Genomic DNA, 22,434 nt, shown 5'->3' with positions numbered 1-22,434 from the left:
ACACACATATTACATGTATACACACTTACACACATACACGCAGATCGTGGATGTTCAGTTCAATTTACGAACGTTAACTCTGGATTGTATCATTTACCTGATCTTGATGCGTTTAATTATGATTAAAAAGTGACATTTTTAACTCTGCGCTCTAAGCACTAGATTATCTTAACTTTTGTACTTCATGACCAGTGATAATCCCCCATTCATTGTGCGCGAATATTCCCTGTTTCTTTTCTTCTTCTTTTTTTTTTTTTGCATCAATGCACCTATGTATGCCTACTTCAAACGAGTCAAATACACAAAAATCAAAATAGAACGGAATGAATAGAGCAAGTTTCTGTGCATGGCATGCTGAACCAGGGACTCGGGTAGGAAGCCGGATAACATCTCTTTCCACCTCCCTGGCTAAACTGCATAGTCCAGTCTGCTTTCATGTCGTTTAGATCGCTTATTGGTGATTGATGATTACATGTATACTCGCCTACAGGATGGAAGAGGAGTACTCCAATTGGTTCGAGATCAATCCCCGCATCGTCGACATCATGAAATGTCGTCAAGGAGCCCGAGGGAGGGGGGGGGGGGGAGGTGATGGGAGCATGCGTGGAGGAGGAGGAATGAGGAGCGGATGGCAACCATTCACGTATCGTGTTTCAGGATGTCGAGGAGGTTGAATATTGCTCAGGATTAGGGCGTGTCGGGAAAGGGGAATGCTTTGTTATTGCTGTTGAGAGTGTACCCTACGCATCATGCTACCATATCATTGGTAATTCAAAAGCATGGAGTTATAATACACATAATTCATTGAATATATCATATATATCATTCAGATATCAAGTTCAGATTGAGACAGACATTAATCTAGACTAATAAAATTACTGACGATGGTAATATCTGGCCATGGTCACCACAGGAAACTCGCTTACCAGGAGGACACGATGCCTTAAATACGATATTGTTATATTAATCACCTTAACTTCAGATTGTCGTTGGTAGTGTTGGATATTCTTTGCTGTGTCACTTGTATGACGCACACGCACTTACGCACACACAGTTTCAAACAAAAACAGCAAGCACAAGAAAGATAGTAACCTCTCTTCCGCCCCTTCCTCTTACCTGTCAATATTCCAATAACCTCACACTCTGTGCGCACTCCCATCTTTCTAGGCAATGGATAGAAATGCTCTGTTTTGCTCCAGGCGGATGCCTAGGCATTGTCTGCCAAATTGTGCGTGCTCTGTGCGTGCGCACGATTGCTCACCACACACGATTGACACGAGCTTTTGGCGACACCCGCATCCCAACACAAAAGTGATAATCAATCTGCAGTTTTCGTCACCGCGACACGAATGCTAATCGCATGTGAGGCGCGAAACATTTGGGATGAGGTCTGCGTTCGATTCACGAACGCACATGATTTTACATTCGTTTCAACACTACTAGCTATATACGCAGGAGTAACTCGGTAGTCGGAAGACTAGCCACATCATTGTTCTCGCTGCGTTGGTTCCTTCCACGAGTCTTTGAATTTTACGTCCGCCACTCCGACGTGTCCACGTTCTTTTTCACAAACCCCCCTCAGACGTTCAGCAGTAAATATGTCTGGGAACAACAATTACGCTGTCGTGCTCAATTTCTACGAGAAGATTGATCCTCCGCCAAATTTCCCGACCTTCGTTGACGGATGGCACAATCTCGGCAAGTACGTCAGGAAGCTAGACTACTTCATTGCTACCCAGCTCCATCGCAACGTCGACGAGAATGGTGAGTATTCGTAAACATTGTTTCGATACTGAAATCGAAGTTGACAATGACATCGAAGCCGACGTCGGTATCTTTGTAGTTGTCTCTGATGCGTTTTCATTCAGCAATCATGAACCAAAGTTACGAAATGGCATTGAAAGAAACCCTAGAGATGTCAAAATTATAAGAAAATAACGATGTATTCTGTCAAACGTAGGGAAAACAAGTTCTCGAATAACCAAAACATACTGAAAACCTTTTAATGCAAACTAAACTTTGATTAACTTCATTCTTGAGACTGGAGGGTAGATCCGGCCTACAAATGTCAGATCATGGCTAGTGCAACCGCTGAATCGAGACCAGTAGAACGACTGTGGCCCAGACTTAGGTTATACTGTAAAGCAGAGATACATCATGGTCACATACACAGGTAATTGTCAGTAAGAATCAGGCACGCTGATCGCTGGTGTCACCAGGCATAGGAATATAATAAAAATCGATGGTTCAGAACATTTAGACCCAGGTTACCTTATCATCTTAGGTTTCTTTTTATTCATTTTTTTATTTTATTTCATTCTTCCTTTTTTTTTTCAGCTAACATAACACAAAATGAATAAAAAAAAAATAACATAGGCATGTATTCGACTTTACATAATAGATAATGTTTAACAAATAAAAGGTTATACATGTATACCGGCAAAATACAAAGTTATGTTTGGAGAGTTATGTTTTAAATCATTAAAATTATCATTTTGTTTTGCAAGATTAATAACAGGTAACGAAGGCCTATTCGATTGATCGATAGCAAAGAAAATATACATTTTTATCCTTAGAAGATGCACCTAAAATTGACAGATGATAAATGGATGATGAACTAACGTCCAGCAGATTCATCTTTGCGTCGGTAGTTGTCACGTGACTTGCAATCATTGCTGGACGATGGCACATTTAACCAAATGGCATGGGTGCTATCTGTGTAAGCAAAGCTCATGTCTAATTACCCAATATTTAACCATCCAAAGCAAGGAGACAACATTGTATTCAAAACAAACACCTTGAGATGAGCGATTTTTTACCTTTAAAAGAAGCGCCAACTTGTAAGATCTGATTTCATGGTCTGATTTTGAAGGATAACAAGTGTGCATTAGACTTCGTGATCTATTCATCTCCGAGAGCTTTAAACATGCCATTTGAGGAGAGCAATTTAAATTGTGTGGATGTGAATAAGAATGAAATATGAGGATGTTATTATTGGGAGTCGCTGAAAACGTTTAAGGGAATGTGAAAAGATGTTAAGGAAGGTGAGGGTAAGACTTTGGTTGGTGTGTGTGTGTGTGGGGGGGGGGAGTTGAAGGGAAAGAATTGGTTGTAAGGACGACACAGCGGGAATGTCTCCTTCGTATCACGTTCTTACCTCGCACGATCACTGCCAACGAGTTGCAATAATACATTATGTCAACACATCGAAGGCTAGAAAATGTGCAGTGCTGGTCACCAGTACATCTTGTCAGAGTCAAAGTACTTCTAAACTTTCATCGTGGTTTCGAACTCAACAATGAAGAATAAATATCCTCAGGTGTTGCATTCAGATCGTGAAAAACCTCTTCCCCAGCTCCATTCCTATCCTGGACAGACGAAAAAGAGAGATGATCTAACCCTGAGTGTACTTTGCGGTAATATCAATCTCCGTTTGAGTGATTTTATATTTCCTATGTTTTTGATAGACCTTGGAGCAAGAGAGCAAAGAGGAAGGACGAATTTTAAAGAAAATTTAATCACCTGTGTTGGGATAATCGGTGCATGTATTATCGCTATATCATGGATATTAAATTGTACATAATGGAGGTTGTATGTACTTTATCAAGCATGACACATGCTGTATATATATATATATATATATATATATATTATATATATATATATATATATATATATATATATAGATAGATAGATAGATAGAACTTTTGATTGATAAAATAATGTATGATTGAGAATTGGGTAAAAACATGTATAAAAAGAGAAATGGAATTACAGTCAACGCAACATCTCATCAATAGGTCATATTTGTTAATTTTTATGTTCACACCTTGATTTCACGTATGATTTGCAGTTCGGATAAATGAAATACGTAAAATGTTGAAACGAACTCGAAAATATGATGTTCTATGCATTATCTCACAATTATAAGATAAAACTTATCCTTAAAAACCTCTGTTGAAGTCAGTTGTCATAATCTGACATCGAATTAAACCAGATATTTCGACTGTTACTTTGAAATGCTTCGACAATGATAAAACTCCAAAGTCAACATTTCTCTTTTTTTTTTTTAAAGAGCAACCTTGAAAATGTGTATATGTTTTAAATCAAATACCATTGATGTGCCAAATCTATTGTGCCCGGCAATCAAGTTCATTCAGTGTACAGTGCAGATAAAAAAAAAACAAACAAACAAACAAACAAACCTATATCAACTTCCGAAGACTGCAATGGAATGGTACCTCAAGTCAAATGAGGATTTACAATTAGAGTAAAAACAGACACGGAGAATGAAATAGGTCTGTAAGAAAATCGGACATCATTGTAACTACGTTGTGGAGTTTTAAAGTTATTATCATTTTATCTTTTAACGAAACGGTGCTGTCAGCTGCAACCACAATTTAGATGAGGTGACGATATCATCGTCTCATAATTTTGGAAAAAATTGATTTGGAAATAAAAATCATGTTTGTAGCAACTGAAAATCCCTGTAACTACGATGTCAACTTTACTGAGTTCTTTCTCACTTTTAGAGCTTCCATGATATTAAACCTAAAGGACAAGTCCACCTTCATAATAACATGTTGATTGACTCAGTGAATGCAACAATATTAGTAGAACATATCAGTGAACGTTTGGTGAAAATCGGACAATCCGTTCAAAAGTTATGAATTTTTAAAGTATTTGCGCAGTCACTGCTGGATGAGAAAAATACTACAGTGTATGTTGTCATATGCGTACAACGATATAAAGAAAAAAAAAAGAATTTCACAAAACTTCACTTTTTGAATAAAGTGCACATTTATTTCCTTCGACTTTTTACTGCCATACTTTATTAAGGGTAATATTATTCCCCCTGCCTTCTGAAAGAGAGAAGTCATGTGTTCTTTTGTTATGCGAGTAAAGTGAAAATATGTTGAATTTTCTTTATTCTTTCTTTATATCGTTGTACATATGTGACGTCACAAGCTATAGTAGTCTTCTCACCCAGCCCTGAGTGAGCAGAAACTTCAAAAATTCATAACTTTTGAACGGATTGTCCGATTTTCCTCAAACTCTCACTGATGTGTTCTACTAATAATGCTGCATTCACTCAACCCACATGTCTATGAAGGTGAAATTGTCCTTTCAAAAACAATGCGATAACGTGTCATTATATGTCCAACCTTAATATAAAAATTTTGATTTTTGTTGCTTTATTACTATCATATTACCAACGCACTTGAATATGTAGTGATGTTCCTTTTAAAAGTCCACGACTTCACTCTGACCGTCTTCGTCTTTTTATCAAATATCAACATCTATCTCCATTATATATGTATATAGATATGTACATAATATGTATTCAAATAAAATGACATATTTTTATGAAATGAAAAATATATATACATATGTATATATATATACATACATATGTGTGTGTGTGAGTGTGTGTGTGTGTGTGTGTGTGTATACTGCCATTTTCTGTTTCGCTTATCTCTACCCCTCCTTTCCCAACTTTAACTTTATACAGTACCAAGTGCATTATTATGTATTTCATGTGTTGTTTTATTTAGATTTTATTTCAGATTCTCCTTTTGATAATAGAGTGCTTATAGAGACAAAAAACTAACGTCAATATTTCTAGATATCTCTAAATATTCTTCAGTAGTATCAACATGAGTACCATACCTCTTGTCTTGATATACCTCGTGTCTTCTATCCAGATGTGATCTATAAAAATACTAAATCACAGTCAGTTTTAAATCAACGGCAGAGATATGTTACTAATTTCATGGACAAACATTTAAATTGAAATCTTGAAATTCAGAATTTAGTTAAAGACAGAGACTGATGTATAGGTCCTTTTAACCACTTCGAAATTTGATAATTTTCCACGAGGCAAAAAAAAAAAGTAACAAAAATCCTAAACATGTTTTCGTGGTATATTTTCTTTAAAAGTAGCAGAAAATGTGGAATACACCTGCATATTGTTGACATTAAAATACTCTTATGCCCTTTTCGAGACGCAAGATAATTTAGTTACATCGAAATCAAGTCTTTACAGAAAAAAGAAACTTTCTGTATATACACTGTACTGTACAAATAGCGTCCTATTATTGAATTTTACAACGATCCAAAAGTTTGACTGCGTGAGAGACAGCAAAAACAACATTGGTCATTGTGTTATTGTTATCTTAAAAATCACATTTCTCTCTTACCATTTCCTTGAGAGGGAAATTTGATTATGGGGCCATTAAATAGTCATAATACTGCTTGGGTGATGTTGTTGCCTCTAGCCATTCAAAAAACTTAAAAGTAAAAACATCTATAGCGTATGTATTTTTCACATACAACTGTTTTAATCACGGACAAAACAAAGGAAGAACAAAATCAAGAAACCAAGCAATTTCCTGGGACGTCCTGACATTTTGCCTGAACACACCTGCAGGCCGCCTGTTAGGTTTCGCATTTACAGAAATGTAATGCAAATATCTCCGGGGTAGCATGCTAAATACAGCAGCAACCTAACCACTGGGGTTCATAGGCAGCTTGAACAGGGCGCTTTTTGATCACACAATGACCTGATGTACGGGGGAGACATGAAAGGGAGAGAGAGGGCGAGGGCGGTAATAATGGCGACCAACAGCCCACGGGTACACAGTAATGTGACGGCTCTCCAGCCACGAATATTTTGACCGAGTTGAATAGGACATTATCACACTCGGTCGATGACATATACTACATTGTGTGAATTTTTTCTATGATTTTCTCTTTCTTTCTTTTTTGTACGAGCGTCGTTTGCCCTTTTTTAAAAGGTCTTTTGAGAAGAATGAAATTACTTCCACCGCATTGCGAACAAACACTGTAAAATCAACCTTTGAAATAAACGGTGAAATAATGGTGAACCATTCCACCGCAATTCCATCATTATTTAGTTATAAAATAAGAGGAAAAGAATCTACCAGTCTTTCGGAAACCCAATTCCGACTTTTGCTTTGTCTGTTTGGTAATTATTCATGACATGCAGTATACAGTAGTTGGTGTGTTCCAGTATGCCATCTTAGGGCCTTATTCTTATGCCATAACAAAACAAATATTCCTGTTGGAGTAAGTATTGTTTGTTTGTATTGTAAGTATTGTATTGCACGTGATCATATTCTTGGAACATTATGGGATTACAATCTGCCAAATTCTCATTGATTTATATACTTTTCAATAAAGAGCCATATGAAAAACTTAAAACAAACAATGTTACGCATTCACACAAGGATACGTATTTCCATACATATACAGAGGCCTAGAAAAATGTTTTATAATACATATATAATTGTGTATGTGTATATATATATATATATAGGTATATATATATGCCTGGTATGTGCATACTGTGTGTAGATAAAGATGTACAGAGTAATGTAGTCGTCATTTAGATATAAGAATCAACAATATGTGTCGAAATGCTGCTTCATTTTTACAACACACTCAACGTCTCATATTGATTATCATAATGTGTTATATTATAATAGTGTCGATATGAAAATACTTGATAAATGGGTATGACTTTCACCTTTCAAACCCTAGTCCGAGAATATACAACGATGAAATCACATAAATTATCTAGACGCTCAGTATGTAACTTTCTTCTCCAGTCAGACATGTCGGATGTTCTATTGTGGCGACTGTAAATAGGGCACGGTTTGTTGGCAAACAACTTGAAAATGCAAATCTTATATACATTGTAATCTACAAATTCCAACTGTGATTAAATCAGTGATGTTACAAAGTTTTAGATTTTCTACCCGTCTCGTTCACTATACAGTTATTGGAGTAACTATATCAATCAATGAAATCGAGAGATTATCAATGAAGTCGTTTGCATATATTCTACTTATGACATTTTAGGATACATACTCCATCCTGCCCCCCCCCCCCAAAAAAAATGTGTTTTTGGCTCCCAAATTCACCCTGCATCTACAGGCCCATTTCATTCACATGTAGTCGTCTTCCAACCATCCTAACTAGGACATCCACCTGTATTAAGTTTGTGTACTGTTTTTGTCTTTGACTCCATGTTTACAACCATTGCTGATTATATATTCCTCCGTCTCCCCAGAACATAATAAACTTATATTGGAAGAAATCCTGAACTGTTTGAAATTGGTTCATATTTCTTATAGACCACGTAATTATTGTTAATGTATTTTCAGATGCGCTGTTGAAAGAATTAAATAGCTGTTAAATGGAATCATATTAATTTGATTTGGTATCAAAATAGGACAATAATGAAAATTTATGTTCGGGTCTTTGGTAGACATGTGATGTCATCATCACATCCTTCTATTTGCATATCTGACTGATATGACTTTTCCAAGAATATGTAAAACTTCAAAATTCCACAACTTCCTCTTTTGAAGGATTTCAATGCCGTACACCTCTACGGTCCCAATTCTACTCTTATTCATGAACTCCAACCTGAACGTGGTATGGAATAGCTCTTTCAGCTATCTTTGTGATTGACGTTAAAAGGGAATAAACCCAAATAGTATATATATGTGGATTAAGTGCATACAGAAATATTCAATTCAATTCAATTCAATTCAATTCAATTCAATTCAAAATGATTTTATTTCCATATAAAGTAATACAAAGTAACATACATAACGCTTACATGAGTACATAATATTTAAAGGAACTTTGAATCACTTACGTTTCAATAAAAACATGAATACAATTTTTGTAATGGTATCAACTCTGGTTTGGATAAATTAACAAGTAAGCAATACAATCTTAATTAATAACTCTACATGGAAAAGAGGAATTCACAAGAAAAGCATAGCTTGTAAAATTTGTGAATTACTCTAGAAGGTGAATATTAATGGAACACATCCGTATTGTCTTAAGAAATTCGGACAATCTGTTAATAAGTTATGTTTTTAAACGTTGCCGTACCGCTGTCGCCAGAGAAGAAGACTAGAATTGGTGATGCTATAGTAGGACAACGATATTGAGGAAACATATAAAGAGAATTAAAAGCATTTTCTGATTTCTAGCATAATAAAGAGGCAATTGGTATTCAAATGTCAGTGACAAGTGGGAGGAAAGTGTGATTATCACAAAAATGGAATTTTGTTGAATTCTCTTTGCTTTTTTCTTCATATTGTTGTCCGACTGTGACATAAAAATATGGTAGTCATCCATGACCTTAAATTTTAAAACGGATTGTCTGAATTTCCTCAAACTTCACTGATGTATTTCACTAATACTTCTGCATTGACTCAAGCCATAATCATATTTGGGTTCCGAATCCCCTTTGATGTACATGTTGCACTGAAAACTGATGAAAGACCCTCGTTGTGAAATGGCTATATTTAAAAAAAAACAGAACAAAACAAAAATAGGATACCGGAAATAGCTGTAAAACTAAAAGAAAAATCCAAGTTTGGATGCAAAGAATGCATTATCTTTTCTCGTTATCACACACACACGCACGCACAAAAATATAAAATGACCTAAACTTCCCTCGATGATAACGCTTTGAATTCTTCGACCAATACCGTTGTAATGCCAGAGGAATGTCATGTACAATGTTGTTGGACATGCCCGTTATCATATTGTCACTTTGCCAACTAAAAAGAACATTGACTGTAGAGGGGAAACAATATATTCCAAAACGGAGGATGTAAATCGACTATTCTAGGCGATAGCGCAAGACAGTGTGCGTGGCTGTGCGTGTGTATTCGTATTGGGTATAGGTGGAAAGTTTGTGTATATGCGCATTTGATTGGGCGTTGGATGTCGCCACCCAGGGTCGTAGATTGGAACGATTAGATGATTATTCATTGTTGACTATAGTCTGGGTCCCAGAGCAACGCCTATTTAGGCAGTGGAAATGGACCAATTAGGGGCGTGAAACAACTCATCCTGTGATAAAGATGCTTTCCAGGGACTCGAAAGAGTATTTCGCAAGAATCATTCTAGTGATTTCACTGACTATATACGACATTTATTCACAAACTGAGTCTCAGATATGGTTCTCGGGATAGATGTTACGTAACAAAGCTGCAATAAAGTTCATCAATGGAAATGTCCTAGTACGAAATTAAAACAAACTCTTCGACATACAGGACCAGTTTTTTTGGAATGCAATAAACCAAGATAATTATAATAAGCAACATAATGATTTATTTAAGAAGCAGTATAAAAGACATCTTTTGTCTTTTTATCAAAAATTTCATTGATGTATTTAACTATCTTTTTATGTTTGTTTTTGTTTTTGTTTTTTGTTTTATGTTCTTTTGTGTATCTTCTGTATAAAACTGATTTATGACTTTTGAAAATAACTTAGATTCCAATTCTACATGATTTGTAACAACGGTGTACGCGCGCCTACAGGCCTTATTGGCTTTTTATGTGTACACCATTTTCCATTTTACTTGTTGCCTGTTGTAATTCGGAACAATTTATGACTGTAATTCCGATGTCGTTGTGGCTTTTTATATATCATTGTTTTTATGTTTCATCTGTAACACTGAATGCTAAATGTTTTTTTTTTTGTGATTGAAATGAAAATAAACGAATTGAATTGAATTTAATTGAATTGAATATAAATCGTTTACTAATGCCACTTATTTACAGTCACTATAATGCAAGAGCAAGGAAAAGTGGGTGGTTACTTAAAAGCACCGGATTTTTTTTTTTTCTGATGAAATTAAGATACCTTTGCAAATTATTAGTGACCAAAACTTCAAATCAAAATGTATAAAATGTGAGATCATAGATGTATCTTAAAAATTCAAGGTCTAGTATCAAATCAGTAGGTAGAGTCAATATGAATCGTAAGCTCACTGAAAACATACTCATTCTTTACAAAATATCAATGACACTTGTACAACTAATCTTTAACTCGAATACCGTGTGGAATTACACATTATAACGCCAAAGATTGTCTTGGTGAAGTGTTTGGCGTATCCTGCCCTCAAGAAACAGGTGGTTCGACTTTATTATTCAAGACTTTGCCAATGTTTACTGTCAGCAAAGAGTGTAAAACATGCACATCTAAATAAACAGGATATGGTGTGGTATAGCTTTTGCCCTTCTATCGGGGACAATATCAATCAGTAACAAGAACAACGTCAATCAAAAGAAAATGATTCGCTTTGGGGTTTTTTTCCTTGTAATTAAATTGTAATAAAAGCGGTAAATCACAACATGAATGTAGAACTCAATATCAGAACATTACTTCCGGTAGCATGGAGGGGGGGGGGGGGGAGCACAGCCGATTGAAGCTCTATGAATGATAACTTTTGCAAGAGGGCTGTCTATACTAGGGGATTATCACAGATACATACACTTAAGGCCTGGCAAAATGTGTCAATTATGTGAGAAACAAACTTAACTGAGAGCCTTATGTCGGCTAACTGGCGGGCTGGGACACCAGGCTGTCAGAAGGGAGAAAGGATAACGTTTGCCCGTCCAGCTGATCTCACGTAAAACGCTCGCTTCTATTCCATCTTTCAATCACTTAACACTCAAGCAGTCTCCGGGCACGACTATATGCGAATTCAATCAAAGTGTGCTGAGGCTGTGCCCTCGCACCTCTTTTCTTTGCGTGTCCAACTTAACGACTACCGATGTCAGAATTACCGTCACCATGACAACGGACTGCATCCCTATCCATCCTCATTATCCCAACCTAAAGTGGATTGAGGAACTGCCATTGGGCAGAGGATGTGAAGGCAGAAACGAACGTTGATTCATCGATCCTGACAGCTTGTATTATGATTTCATAATGGGGTTATATTGCCATCTTCCAGTTGCAAAATGTAACAACTTTGGGTTACTCGTTGTGATATTAAGTCTTGTTCCCCTCATCAATATCAGTCAATTAAAGCCACCTTAACACAGCGGATGTTTTTGTTCGTTTGTCACTTTGTCCGTCTGAGTTGATTTTTGTTGTTTTATTTTCAAGCGTCTTACATGAACATTTCAAAGCCATTCCGAGTCATCAATATCAACTGTCCACTATAGCAATATTCGATCACCATCGAAAGACCATTCGTTTGTCAGTACTAACATCGTTTTCTAGTATACAGCAATACATCAAAATGTTGGCATATTCCTATCATCCCTGCTGTGTCTGTCTCCTCTAGGTTAGGTCTTCTTCCTTTGCCAATAATTATAGTTGCTATTGATAATGTGACACTGAACATGTCCTCTTCCGGAGACTGCGGAGTAAATCTCTGCATAATACTTCACATGAGTCTGATCATCTCCTCTTTAAAGAGAAATAAGGATGAGAGATACAGAGGGAGAGAGAAAGGGACGGAGAGGAAGAATCATGACACGAATCTAGCTAAATTTCTTTGGTATCCATTCGTTTAGTTTTGGTTGTTGATGTTGATTGGAAGCTTCTGGAAAACGCTACCCCCCCCCCCCCCCACCTCCGACATTAGCTCTTCACAAGCACTCCTCAGTCGGTCACGTGCCGAGGATGAGAACTCGAGGAGGACTGTTGTGACTTTCAGATGATGAAAGTGGATCTGATGTCGTTGAAAGTCGGCTCTTATCGCCCAGACAGCCGTATTTGTTTGGCTGTCTGCTGCATTCTTCACTCCAGCCCCTCTCTCTCTTCAGAGGACCCACGAGGAAGATGAACCATCGGGGAATGAAATGGGGAAAGCCAGATTAGACTTTGGTGACATTCGTAAAGACCACGATTCTCCGTCATGATTGTCAGTAATCCCCTGGCATATGTCACGCGTGTATTCTCAAGAGTGCACAGCCTTGCCAACATTCTCCTCCGTGATACAACTCAGTGAATGTCAGAAAGTGTGTCGTGAGGTGAAAAAAAAATATGACTACAAAGTCTACAACATCAAAGGGAATGATATAAACATGTTGTAATTTCTATTGATTGGAGTGCAACGGTTACGGATTTTGAACAATAAGGGCAAAACGCGAACATTTGGGAAATAAATCTTTCGATGGAAAAAAGGAAAGGATTGAGAGTGACATTCGTCTTTATTTTCAGTTTACCATCCACCCCCAAAACAAAACAAACAAATCAACAAACTAAGAAGCAGAAGCTCAAAAATTGGTTTCTCCGTGTTTGTGTATTGGAATAAGCATTCCTCGTTTGGTTGCGAACACAGTCGCAGTTGTCTTGCGCCATAGATGCTCCACAGTAGAGCCTTGGTACAAGCCTGAATAAGTGATATCAAATAACGTTACATTCGTCAAAATGAATACACATAATATTTAATCAACTTCGCCCCAGTCGTTTTATGTTTATTGATCATAATTGAGGTTTCGAATTACATTCTCCACAGAAGAGGCACGCACAAATCCTCAGGAACACTTGTTATTACCAGCCCTCTTACTTCTTTGTCTGAGAATGTTCGTCATGTCAGAATCTTGTCTTGAAAATTTTTCAACAAGAGACAAGATTTTACTTGAGAAGGGACGAAGCCTCCAGTCCGTCTAAGAGGCTGTGTTTAGAAGGCATTGTCATCAACGTCTTAATTCTCAGCAAGAACGTGGGTTAGACGTTCTCGTTTTTCGAGAAAATTTAGACAGATACCATTAATATTTCTGGCAAAAGCTGAGCCCTGAAGGCTATCTAAATGTAGAAGCTTGCTGATTACAAAAGCCTGCAAATCATTAAACAGGTTGTGAAAGCTGTGTATAGTTAGGATTTGCTGTCTTCCTTTTCAGCATTTCTAGAGTGGAGTGACGTAATCGTGCACAGGAGACGATCGGGGCGGGCCAGGTGCCCGTCACCATGTCGCTCGTGTCTCGCAGCCTCTTGGGGCATAGCCGGGCAGAGCATTCATCAGACTTGCAAATAACGGGCGATGATCGATCGGGGAGGATTGGATTTCCTGCAATGAAATGTTTGCATCACCGTCTCCACATAGACTGCTTATTTCAAAGTGTCTTGTAAGAAGAAGGGGGAAGGAATTTGGCACAGGGCACTGTGACTATGTAAGGATTCTGACCAGGCGAAATGTGGCGATGAAAAACTAATGTCTCCTGCCCCATTGAATATAAGATGTACTTGAAAGGTTGCTTAGAGTAACGAGAGTTTCGCAAAAATCGAGATAGAAAAGGAAAACATATAGCTTTGGAATCTGAACTGCTTGGTGATATTATACGCTTTTATTTATTTTTTTTTCTGTAAAGAATATCATACAAGCGTATATATATAAAACAAAACCAACTCCCCAAAAAAGAGTTCCGTGCTCATGCTGTTCTTCCGATTTCCAAGGTAAAACGTCTGGAAAAGTTTACTGTCTACAACTGACTTGATTAAAATTGCCAGGGTAAAGTGCAAAGTGATTTTGAGGATACCTGTGAAAGGATGCTGGAGCGGAAGATAATCTATCAATTGGTCTTCCGTCTGCATCAGAAAACACAGGAAAGTCATCGATAGCGGAATATTCGTGTTGTCAGCAACTGTTAATCACCAGATACAGACAAATGTCACATTATGAAAGAGTAAGCGATATTGTGAAGACATGAATACTCTGTCGAAGCGTCGATCTCGTTGGTATTATAAGACCCTATCTTCTTGAGATTATCTAACTGTTAAAAACTTCAATGATGAAATGTGTTTAATCTGTCACGATTAAGCGCGTGAAACACAAGAGTTGTAAAATGCATAATCTCTGAACATGCCGACAAAATAGCGAGTGATATCTGAACAACTATCAGTTCCCTAAACGGAGGGGAAACAATGATCGATGAAATTAGCTCCACGAGGAGTCGAACTTTTCGTTCTTTGTTGACATAAACGATGACTCACAACATTCAGGTGTAGTATTGCAGCATGTTTATAAGTTTAATGAAAGAAAGGCGTGTTCTGGAAGCATACTGGTCTTCATATCAGACTAAGTTTGAACGCTGCGGAAATCATGATATCTGCCATGTAGGATTCAATGCAGTAAAGTGAAAGTATTCTAGCATAGATAGCATCATTTTCATTGATTTTAGTCCAAATTTACAGACATTAGGATTTTGAGAGATTGACATAAAGTAACGAGGTTTTAGCAAATTTTAATCGTACTCTTTGATATTCTTTGTTCGTCAAAAAACATTTGCATTGTAAAAATTGATATCACGCCATAAGATTTTGACGTTGCCGTATTTCTCTATGCATAGAGATCATGTTTGAGTATAATCTTTGTATTTGATGAGTTTTTACCGCACCTACGTGATACAGTCTGGAAGGAGGAGACTAATGTGCACATCTTTCATCTCCGACAGATTTTGCTTCGCTTCTCTTTTCCTGCTTTTATTTTTCCTTCCATATCTCACCCCCGTAGTACTTAAGCACGTAAGCGGGGAGGAAAATGGGATAGCACGAAGCAATATTCCGGAAAGCCCATCGAGGCCAGGAGGAGAAATGAGGAATGTTCGATGCCATGCTCTCCAAATCTTGCGAACAATAGGATGAGTCATGTAGCTAGGATCTAAAGAGATCTAGACATAGACTCGCTCTCAATCCCTCAGACGTGATTTCGCGTTAATTCATGTCAATAGGAAGTTTAAAGAGGAGAAAGAAAATAGTTCCCTTCTCCGGAATGTCTAGTTCATGTCTGGTTACTCTTTATCGTCTTCTTTTAAAGACAAGCAGCACACAAATTTGGAGTATGTAGGATGAGCACTGATAATAAAGTATCTTTAAAAAGCGGACATCGTTTAGAAAATGAAGATCAATCTCTTTCTTTAATAAACAAAAAAAAAAAAAAACCCTCTTGAGCAGGCCTTCAATATACTCATGTAGGCCTACTTCTTCTACCGACTTTTTTTAGTGATTCAAATATACCATGCTAGGAGCACTGTAGGTTGGACAGTGATAGGTATGTAAACGCAACAAAATGTGCGGCAAAACATGAATTATCAAAATCACAGAAGCGATGACTGTGATAAGATCCCATTTGCAATATTAGATGAAAGAAACAGATAACATGAACATAACATAAAATTATTCTCTATCTAATTTGGTTCGATGACATATTATAAATTACGTAGAACCTGAATACTAATGGTTGTGTCCAGGTTATGAAATTATAAAAAGGATGAAGAAAAGAATCTGCCCAAAAAGAGCGTTATATCAGGTTATTCTACTGTTGTTAAAACTGTGTCAACTTGACATAATTAGGCCAGTGGGTTTTATCATTCTCAAAGTGTACAACCAACATATTTTAAGTATATTGGAGCATGTACAAGATTCTGTAATTTCCCTTTTTATATTTTTTGTTTACTTTTCCCCTTATGTTAACAGCAAAAAGGTTATACATCGCAACACTTTATATTGTGTAGTTGGTTAACATTGCATGAATTATCATTACTGCTACCTTCCTACTCAAGTTCTTGTCAATACATCGATATTGTAAGAATAATAACCCTGACATTTTACGTGTATTTCGTTATCCGCTGTGATTTACATTGTCTATTGACATAATTTGACTTCAGCATTTTTTGATGATCTTTATCCTCTGTGATTTATAGATAGATAGATAGATAGATAGATAGATAGATAGATAGATAGATAGATTGATAGATAGACAGATATTGGTTTATTTCATCAAAGGGAAAGTACATAGCAGCCCAGAGGCTGATCTTTGACTATGTTATCGGCTTTTGTTATCCTCTTCGTCAAATCAATGTCAACGTCTCTCTGTGTGTACATAGATTCCAATTTCACAGTGAACAAGCCCGAAGAATGTTTCTATGAATCCAAGTGCATCTCAGCGGGTTGAAGGGTGTAGTGTAATTTGCTTGTTGGGGGAAGAGGGGCATATGTCACTTTTCTCCATCCAGAGAGATTCGGCATTAAAGGGAGAAAGTCGGTGCTTGTGTTTTTATCAAACTTGAAAATTTTCGAGGTAAAACCAAAACAACTGGTTTGTAGGTGATTTTCTCATCTTGAGGGATAAAATAATTAATGGGGCAATGATTCGATTCTTTTTTCTTTCTTCTTCACACTGCTTTTAATTTTGATTGTATCAAATATGTTATATTGCAGGCGGGAGCCATTCAGCGCTCTGAGTTCAGTTGACAGTGTTACATGACAAACGTTTCGTAGGAATTAGCGTTGGAACAACCATAAGATCCATTAATCTAAAGCAAACAATATGAAAAAAAAAGAGTTCTAAAATGAATATTGGATAGAACTTCCTCTCCTCTTCTTTCAAATCAAGAAATTTTATAACATCTTAACAGATATACGTTGGAAGAAAATGAAACCTTACATTTCAGGAACTTGTCTCTGCTGATGATGATAATGATGATGATGATGAAACAGCATTTATATAGCACCATTTATCTGTAGAAACATTCAAAGGCGCCCAGCTCCCACAAAGTGTCACACATCATCCACAAAGTTGATGGGAAAAAAACAACAACAGGTCTTTAGTTTAAATTTGAAGGTATTGAGGTTGGATGCACAATCGTATGACCTGGCCATCACGATAATGTCCACATGAGACTTCAAATGACATGTTAGTTCATTAAATTTGTATCAAAATTGTTTTGACATTGTTTTCTTTCGTTGTTAACGTTTCATGTAATTAATTTTAGAAGAAGTGTTATCTTCTTTGCAGCTAATTCCTCTTGATTGACTTTCTTTTGCACTATCTTTTGTGCTAAATGCAGGGAGGTACAAGTACATGAATTTTGCCACGTTTAACGACACGAATGAGATGGTGATGAAGGACATGTCGCAACCTTCCATCGAGCTCCTCCAGGCGCTGGGAGAAAGCCACGGTCCTCCGGGACTACAGACAAACTATCCTGGCAAGTACTTCTCTGCAGCTTCATTAGGAAAGAACTTTTATAAAGATATGATATATAAATATAGGGAAACATATAAACTACATATATTAGTAATATTGATTTCACAAGCAATAGCAAAGGAATGGTGATGTGAAAAATATACTCATATTGCTATAACAACGTCAATTCTTGTCATTGTCATTAGCATTATTATTAATAACATCAACAGCAATATTTTCATATCAAACTTATTTTGGCGAGTATGTAGATCTCTAATAAAAAGAAGTCATTCAGATGGAGATAGATAATAGATTAACTATGATAAAGTTAAAACCAATATCTCACGTTTCCTCGATACAAACATTAAAGAATCTGTGATGGCAAAATAATAGGACTTGGCCAAACATTTGATCTGTGATTTTCGTTCAAATCTTCTTTGCTCTTTTCCGAACTTCAAAGTCTAAGGATGTTTTCAAATTTAAAACTCTTTATGGAGTATTTCAGTCTGGTGTTTTGATTTTGATAACTCATTTGATTGCGTATATTTTAAGACCGATTTCTGTGAAAGGTTGAATTTTGGGGAGAAAATATACAGATGACCAAGACAACAGGTCAGAGTTAGAGAACTAGCAGAGAATCACTTGGAGCAGGAGGATGACGAAAGGAATGAGCAGAAGAAGAAAGGAAAGTAAGAAATTGCTAGAATCTGCCAGAAGAAAGCAGAAGACAAAAGAAAAACGAAAGAGGAAAAGCAGTTACTGTAGGAAACAACCACAAGCCAGAACATGCAGAAATCGTAAACTGAAAGTGATGTTGAAAATAATATATGGTAACTGTATTATAGTCAATCATGTTTCATTTTTTCCTTACTCACAGGAGGCTATCACGAAACAAAGACGAGTGATGGACCAGTAGCCCCAGATCTTCCCGCCAAAACCGAATCCTGCTTCTTAATATCTTCATTCAAGGTGAGCATCTGTGCTGCAAATAGCATTTTGCAGCCTTGTCTAGCTCCACGTGACGCTTACTTTATTTATTTATTTATTTATTTTACCCAAATTGGCTCTGTTCTCTTTCTTCTTCGTTTTTATGCATATCTTTTTGCAGCAACGTTGTACAGGGTTCGCCTGCTTACGCATCTGTTCATTACCAACAACTAGAAAGGCCATTTAATTAATTTGAGCAGAAATGTGAAGTTCAAAAATAATAAGAGCATGTATCTGTATCATTCAGGCTTTCTTGGGTTGGAGGACCGTCCCTTTGATTATATGAAATGCTGATTTTTCGCACACATTAATGTTGTGGTTTTTTAGCGATAAGATGGGATGAATTAAAAAAAAAAATGAAAGAAGAATATCTATAGTACCACCCCCCCCCCCCCTCAATATACACCACACTGGATCGAAGTCAAGCCGTTACAAGAACTTCGTTATTTCACATGAATTACAGGAATGGAGGAAGAAGATTACTCTCGGAGAGTAAGACATGAGGATGAAACAATTTATAATGGTGAAATTTCAACTTACTTCATTCAGTTTGAATATTTGAAGATTATTTTCTTCTATGAAGAAAATGTCACGCGATTATGTCATATGCATGTCCAGGTAACGACTGACTTGGATGAAGTTCCTGCTGAGGAAATGCTGGAGGAACTTGTTGGCCTCGAACTGTTGCAAGAAAGCGCTGCAGCATCCGAGCAGTACGAGATCGGTCCTTGGGCCCTGTACCGGCGCTTCACTCCAGCAGTCCCTTTCCAACCTTTTGATCTGGTCTTTCGTTGCGAGTTACAGGGGCTTGGCACTAATACGGAGCCGGCGTCGGATCTGATCGAGAAGCTCGAAAAGGCCCCAACGCTGGAAGGCGTCGAGCGAGCCCACACGGGGCTCTACGTCATTGATTCGGAGAACGTCGTGGAAAAGTCCACAGAATCATAGACAGCGCCACCTAGTGAAGGTTTAACGCTAGCGCATAAGATGTATCATGCATGAATTAAAAACGGTAACGGAACAACTTCTCACTGTTCGTGCTATCAAGAATAATTTTTCGTTTTATTCAGAGACATTGCAAATATTGTGAGTTTTTAAGTATGAAGCAAGTAATTGATATCAAAGCGCCTTGAATCTTCATCATTTTAAACTTGGTGAACCAACGTAACTTTCTGTACCTAACACACCATTGTGAATACATGTATACTGAAGTGGCAGTGCATGAAACGGCTACGCAACTCGACAATGTTGACATAACCACTAGCATGTAGAACAGTAGTTTGGTATACTTAAAGTCATTCATGTAAATCATTAGAGCCAAAGGCTTGCCGAGCAGCAAGGATAAACATTTTTAGTGTAGCAGGCTAATTCCATGACAATACTCAATCAGGATTATTTTCGTCTGGTATGATTATGGATGTATCCGAGTACAACGTAATATGACAGAGGTTTAATTTATGCATAATAATAATTTTCAGGCATCTTGCAGATGAAAATGACTTCAGACATACACACAAAATATACACACAAGATGATTCAATTTTGTGTCTTCTTTCTTCTGTCTTTCTTTCTTCGTCGCCCTCTCCTCCTTAATTCTTCTTTCTATCAGCAGTTGTTTTACTCGACACTGGCACAGCGTAAATCGGCAACCGTTGTTGTTCACTGATAATGTGGGCCAGGCCAAGCGATTGACTAGCAGTCGATCGACTGTTTTATTATTTCGAGCAGTTGATTCTTGTTTATGACGGAGTGAATTCCATTCAATGTTACGTGTCATGCATGAACACTACACAATTTAAACGTTGAGGATTTCGTATATATTATGCATACGGAACAGGGAATATTAAAGACTGTGTTTATACCTATCCATCATCATAACATGAGTCTGTTCAAAGCGTTAAATCAAGGTAAATAAAACTGCAACATTAAGCTTCATTCAAATGACATGATTAGTAGACATACACACAAAAAGAGTATGCACAATGTAAGGAGTTTCTTTAAAACTGGATATAAACGACGAGGTTACAGAATATCCTTGTTTCAAATGTTTCCAAGAAACGTTGATTGATATTGGTCTAAAATGTACAAACAAATTAAATGAGCTGATGTTGTCATCGCATCAAAGATCTCTTTCTGGTTTTACAATAAAAGTATAAAAATTCATCTTCATTTTCAATTTTGTGAGATAATCATGAAAGGTTAAGACTTTGGTCGATGATTTAGCAATTCTATATTCCTTTACAAGATTATAATTTGTGAAAAGAATAATATTTTATCTTCTCTTGGATGTGAAAAAGGACATAATGGTGATTTTTGTGAACAGGATAATAAGAAACTTTACGGACGACATCATCACAGTCTTGTCATTGTCATTTTGAAGTTTATTATGAAAATATGAATGAAGCTATGCGCTATACCCACTTGTCTAATGTTAGGTTTTCAATTTAGTGAACTTCTATCATTCTGTTTGTTTCAATATATTCTATTCACTACGGTCCACTCAAACGAGAAGTGGCGCTTTTTTTAACCTTGAGCAGCTTATTTCTGTCACGTAGTCTTAGCGAAAGTGATGTAATAGTGCCATGTTACAAGCAAAGATAGACATCTTCCGTCACCTACAACGACGTACGAAGTGATCAAGGATCACTAGCGTTAGAATTATAGGGAGAAAACAAAAATTCATGGAACAGTATAATACTTTATTTTTGAAAAAAACCCCATCAAACTGATCTTACCTGAAATATGTCATTCCAATGAAACTTATCATCTGCAAAATCAATGTGTAAACAATTCGATACCGTGGTGGCAAAAATCGTTTTACATCAAAAGAAAAAAGTGAAAGCAAATCTGACATGAGGCATATCTGACAGGAAATCTAGGTAGTGAATAAGAATAAAAATGAGATGTAAACCTGGACAAATCAAAAATAAAAAAGAAGTAATTTCAGTCGAGTTGTCAGCACCAGCTCCAACAGTGCGCTATCCGATGTACTTTGTAGCGCGTAGATGTACATAGAAGTAACATTAAGACTCTTGTAAATACACATTTGTCAATGAAATGCAAACTATAACAAACATGTTAACCCGCGCCTTAACTTGTACTTTCATCGCAATATTGCATGCTGCATGTGAAGATTAACATGTTTAGGTGTTAGTGTCATTGTTTTAGACTGAATGGTAGTAGAAGCATCGTCTAAAATCCGTGATTATGCCAAACGATGGACATGTGCGCACATTTTGCAGGCTGCTTGAGTGTGTTGATTATAAAAATGAAATGATTTTTGGTTGTGACACAAATTGGCAACGAACCTGATTGAAAATTCACCAATAATTCTCGACAGTGTTCTTATCAACTTACTGCTCTGCTAGTTTTACAAAGAAAATAGATACAATAGTCAGAATGTCTACTATGTGGCACAGAATTAAATCAGCGCTGTATTTCATCCATACTATATCGTCATGTACTCAATAGAGTAGTAGTAGAGTATGCAAAATATACTAACATTGCTTCCAATGATTGATGATATCGTTTGTGATTTTATCTTAGCGATCAAAATGATTTCATGGCATTACTTTTGTATCTTCCTAATAATAAATGATGTAATGCAAGTGCATTTTTGGTTGTTGCTCATCGTCATTGATTCCCGATGCTTTCCCAAAAGAGCTCAGAGAGAGAGAGAGAGGGGGGG

The 22,434-nt window shown here is 36.8% G+C and overlaps 1 protein-coding gene across 1 annotated transcript; it reads left to right on the top strand.

Moving 5' to 3' along the window:
• Positions 1–1,393: 1,393 nt before the first annotated feature.
• LOC140228971 (uncharacterized) lies at positions 1,394–20,899 on the top strand. Its single transcript, XM_072309230.1, has 4 exons — positions 1,394–1,764; positions 17,641–17,781; positions 18,637–18,728; positions 19,365–20,899. The coding sequence occupies exons 1-4, from the start codon at positions 1,599–1,601 to the stop codon at positions 19,692–19,694; spliced, it is 729 nt and encodes a 242-aa protein (XP_072165331.1). The 5' UTR covers positions 1,394–1,598; the 3' UTR covers positions 19,695–20,899.
• Positions 20,900–22,434: the final 1,535 nt, after the last annotated feature.

This window comes from Diadema setosum, chromosome 5 (assembly GCF_964275005.1).
Source record: "Diadema setosum chromosome 5, eeDiaSeto1, whole genome shotgun sequence".
NCBI classification, from domain to species: domain Eukaryota; kingdom Metazoa; phylum Echinodermata; class Echinoidea; order Diadematoida; family Diadematidae; genus Diadema; species Diadema setosum.
Note: the sequence above shows the minus strand (reverse complement) of the source record. Positions and strands in the feature narration are given on the sequence as shown.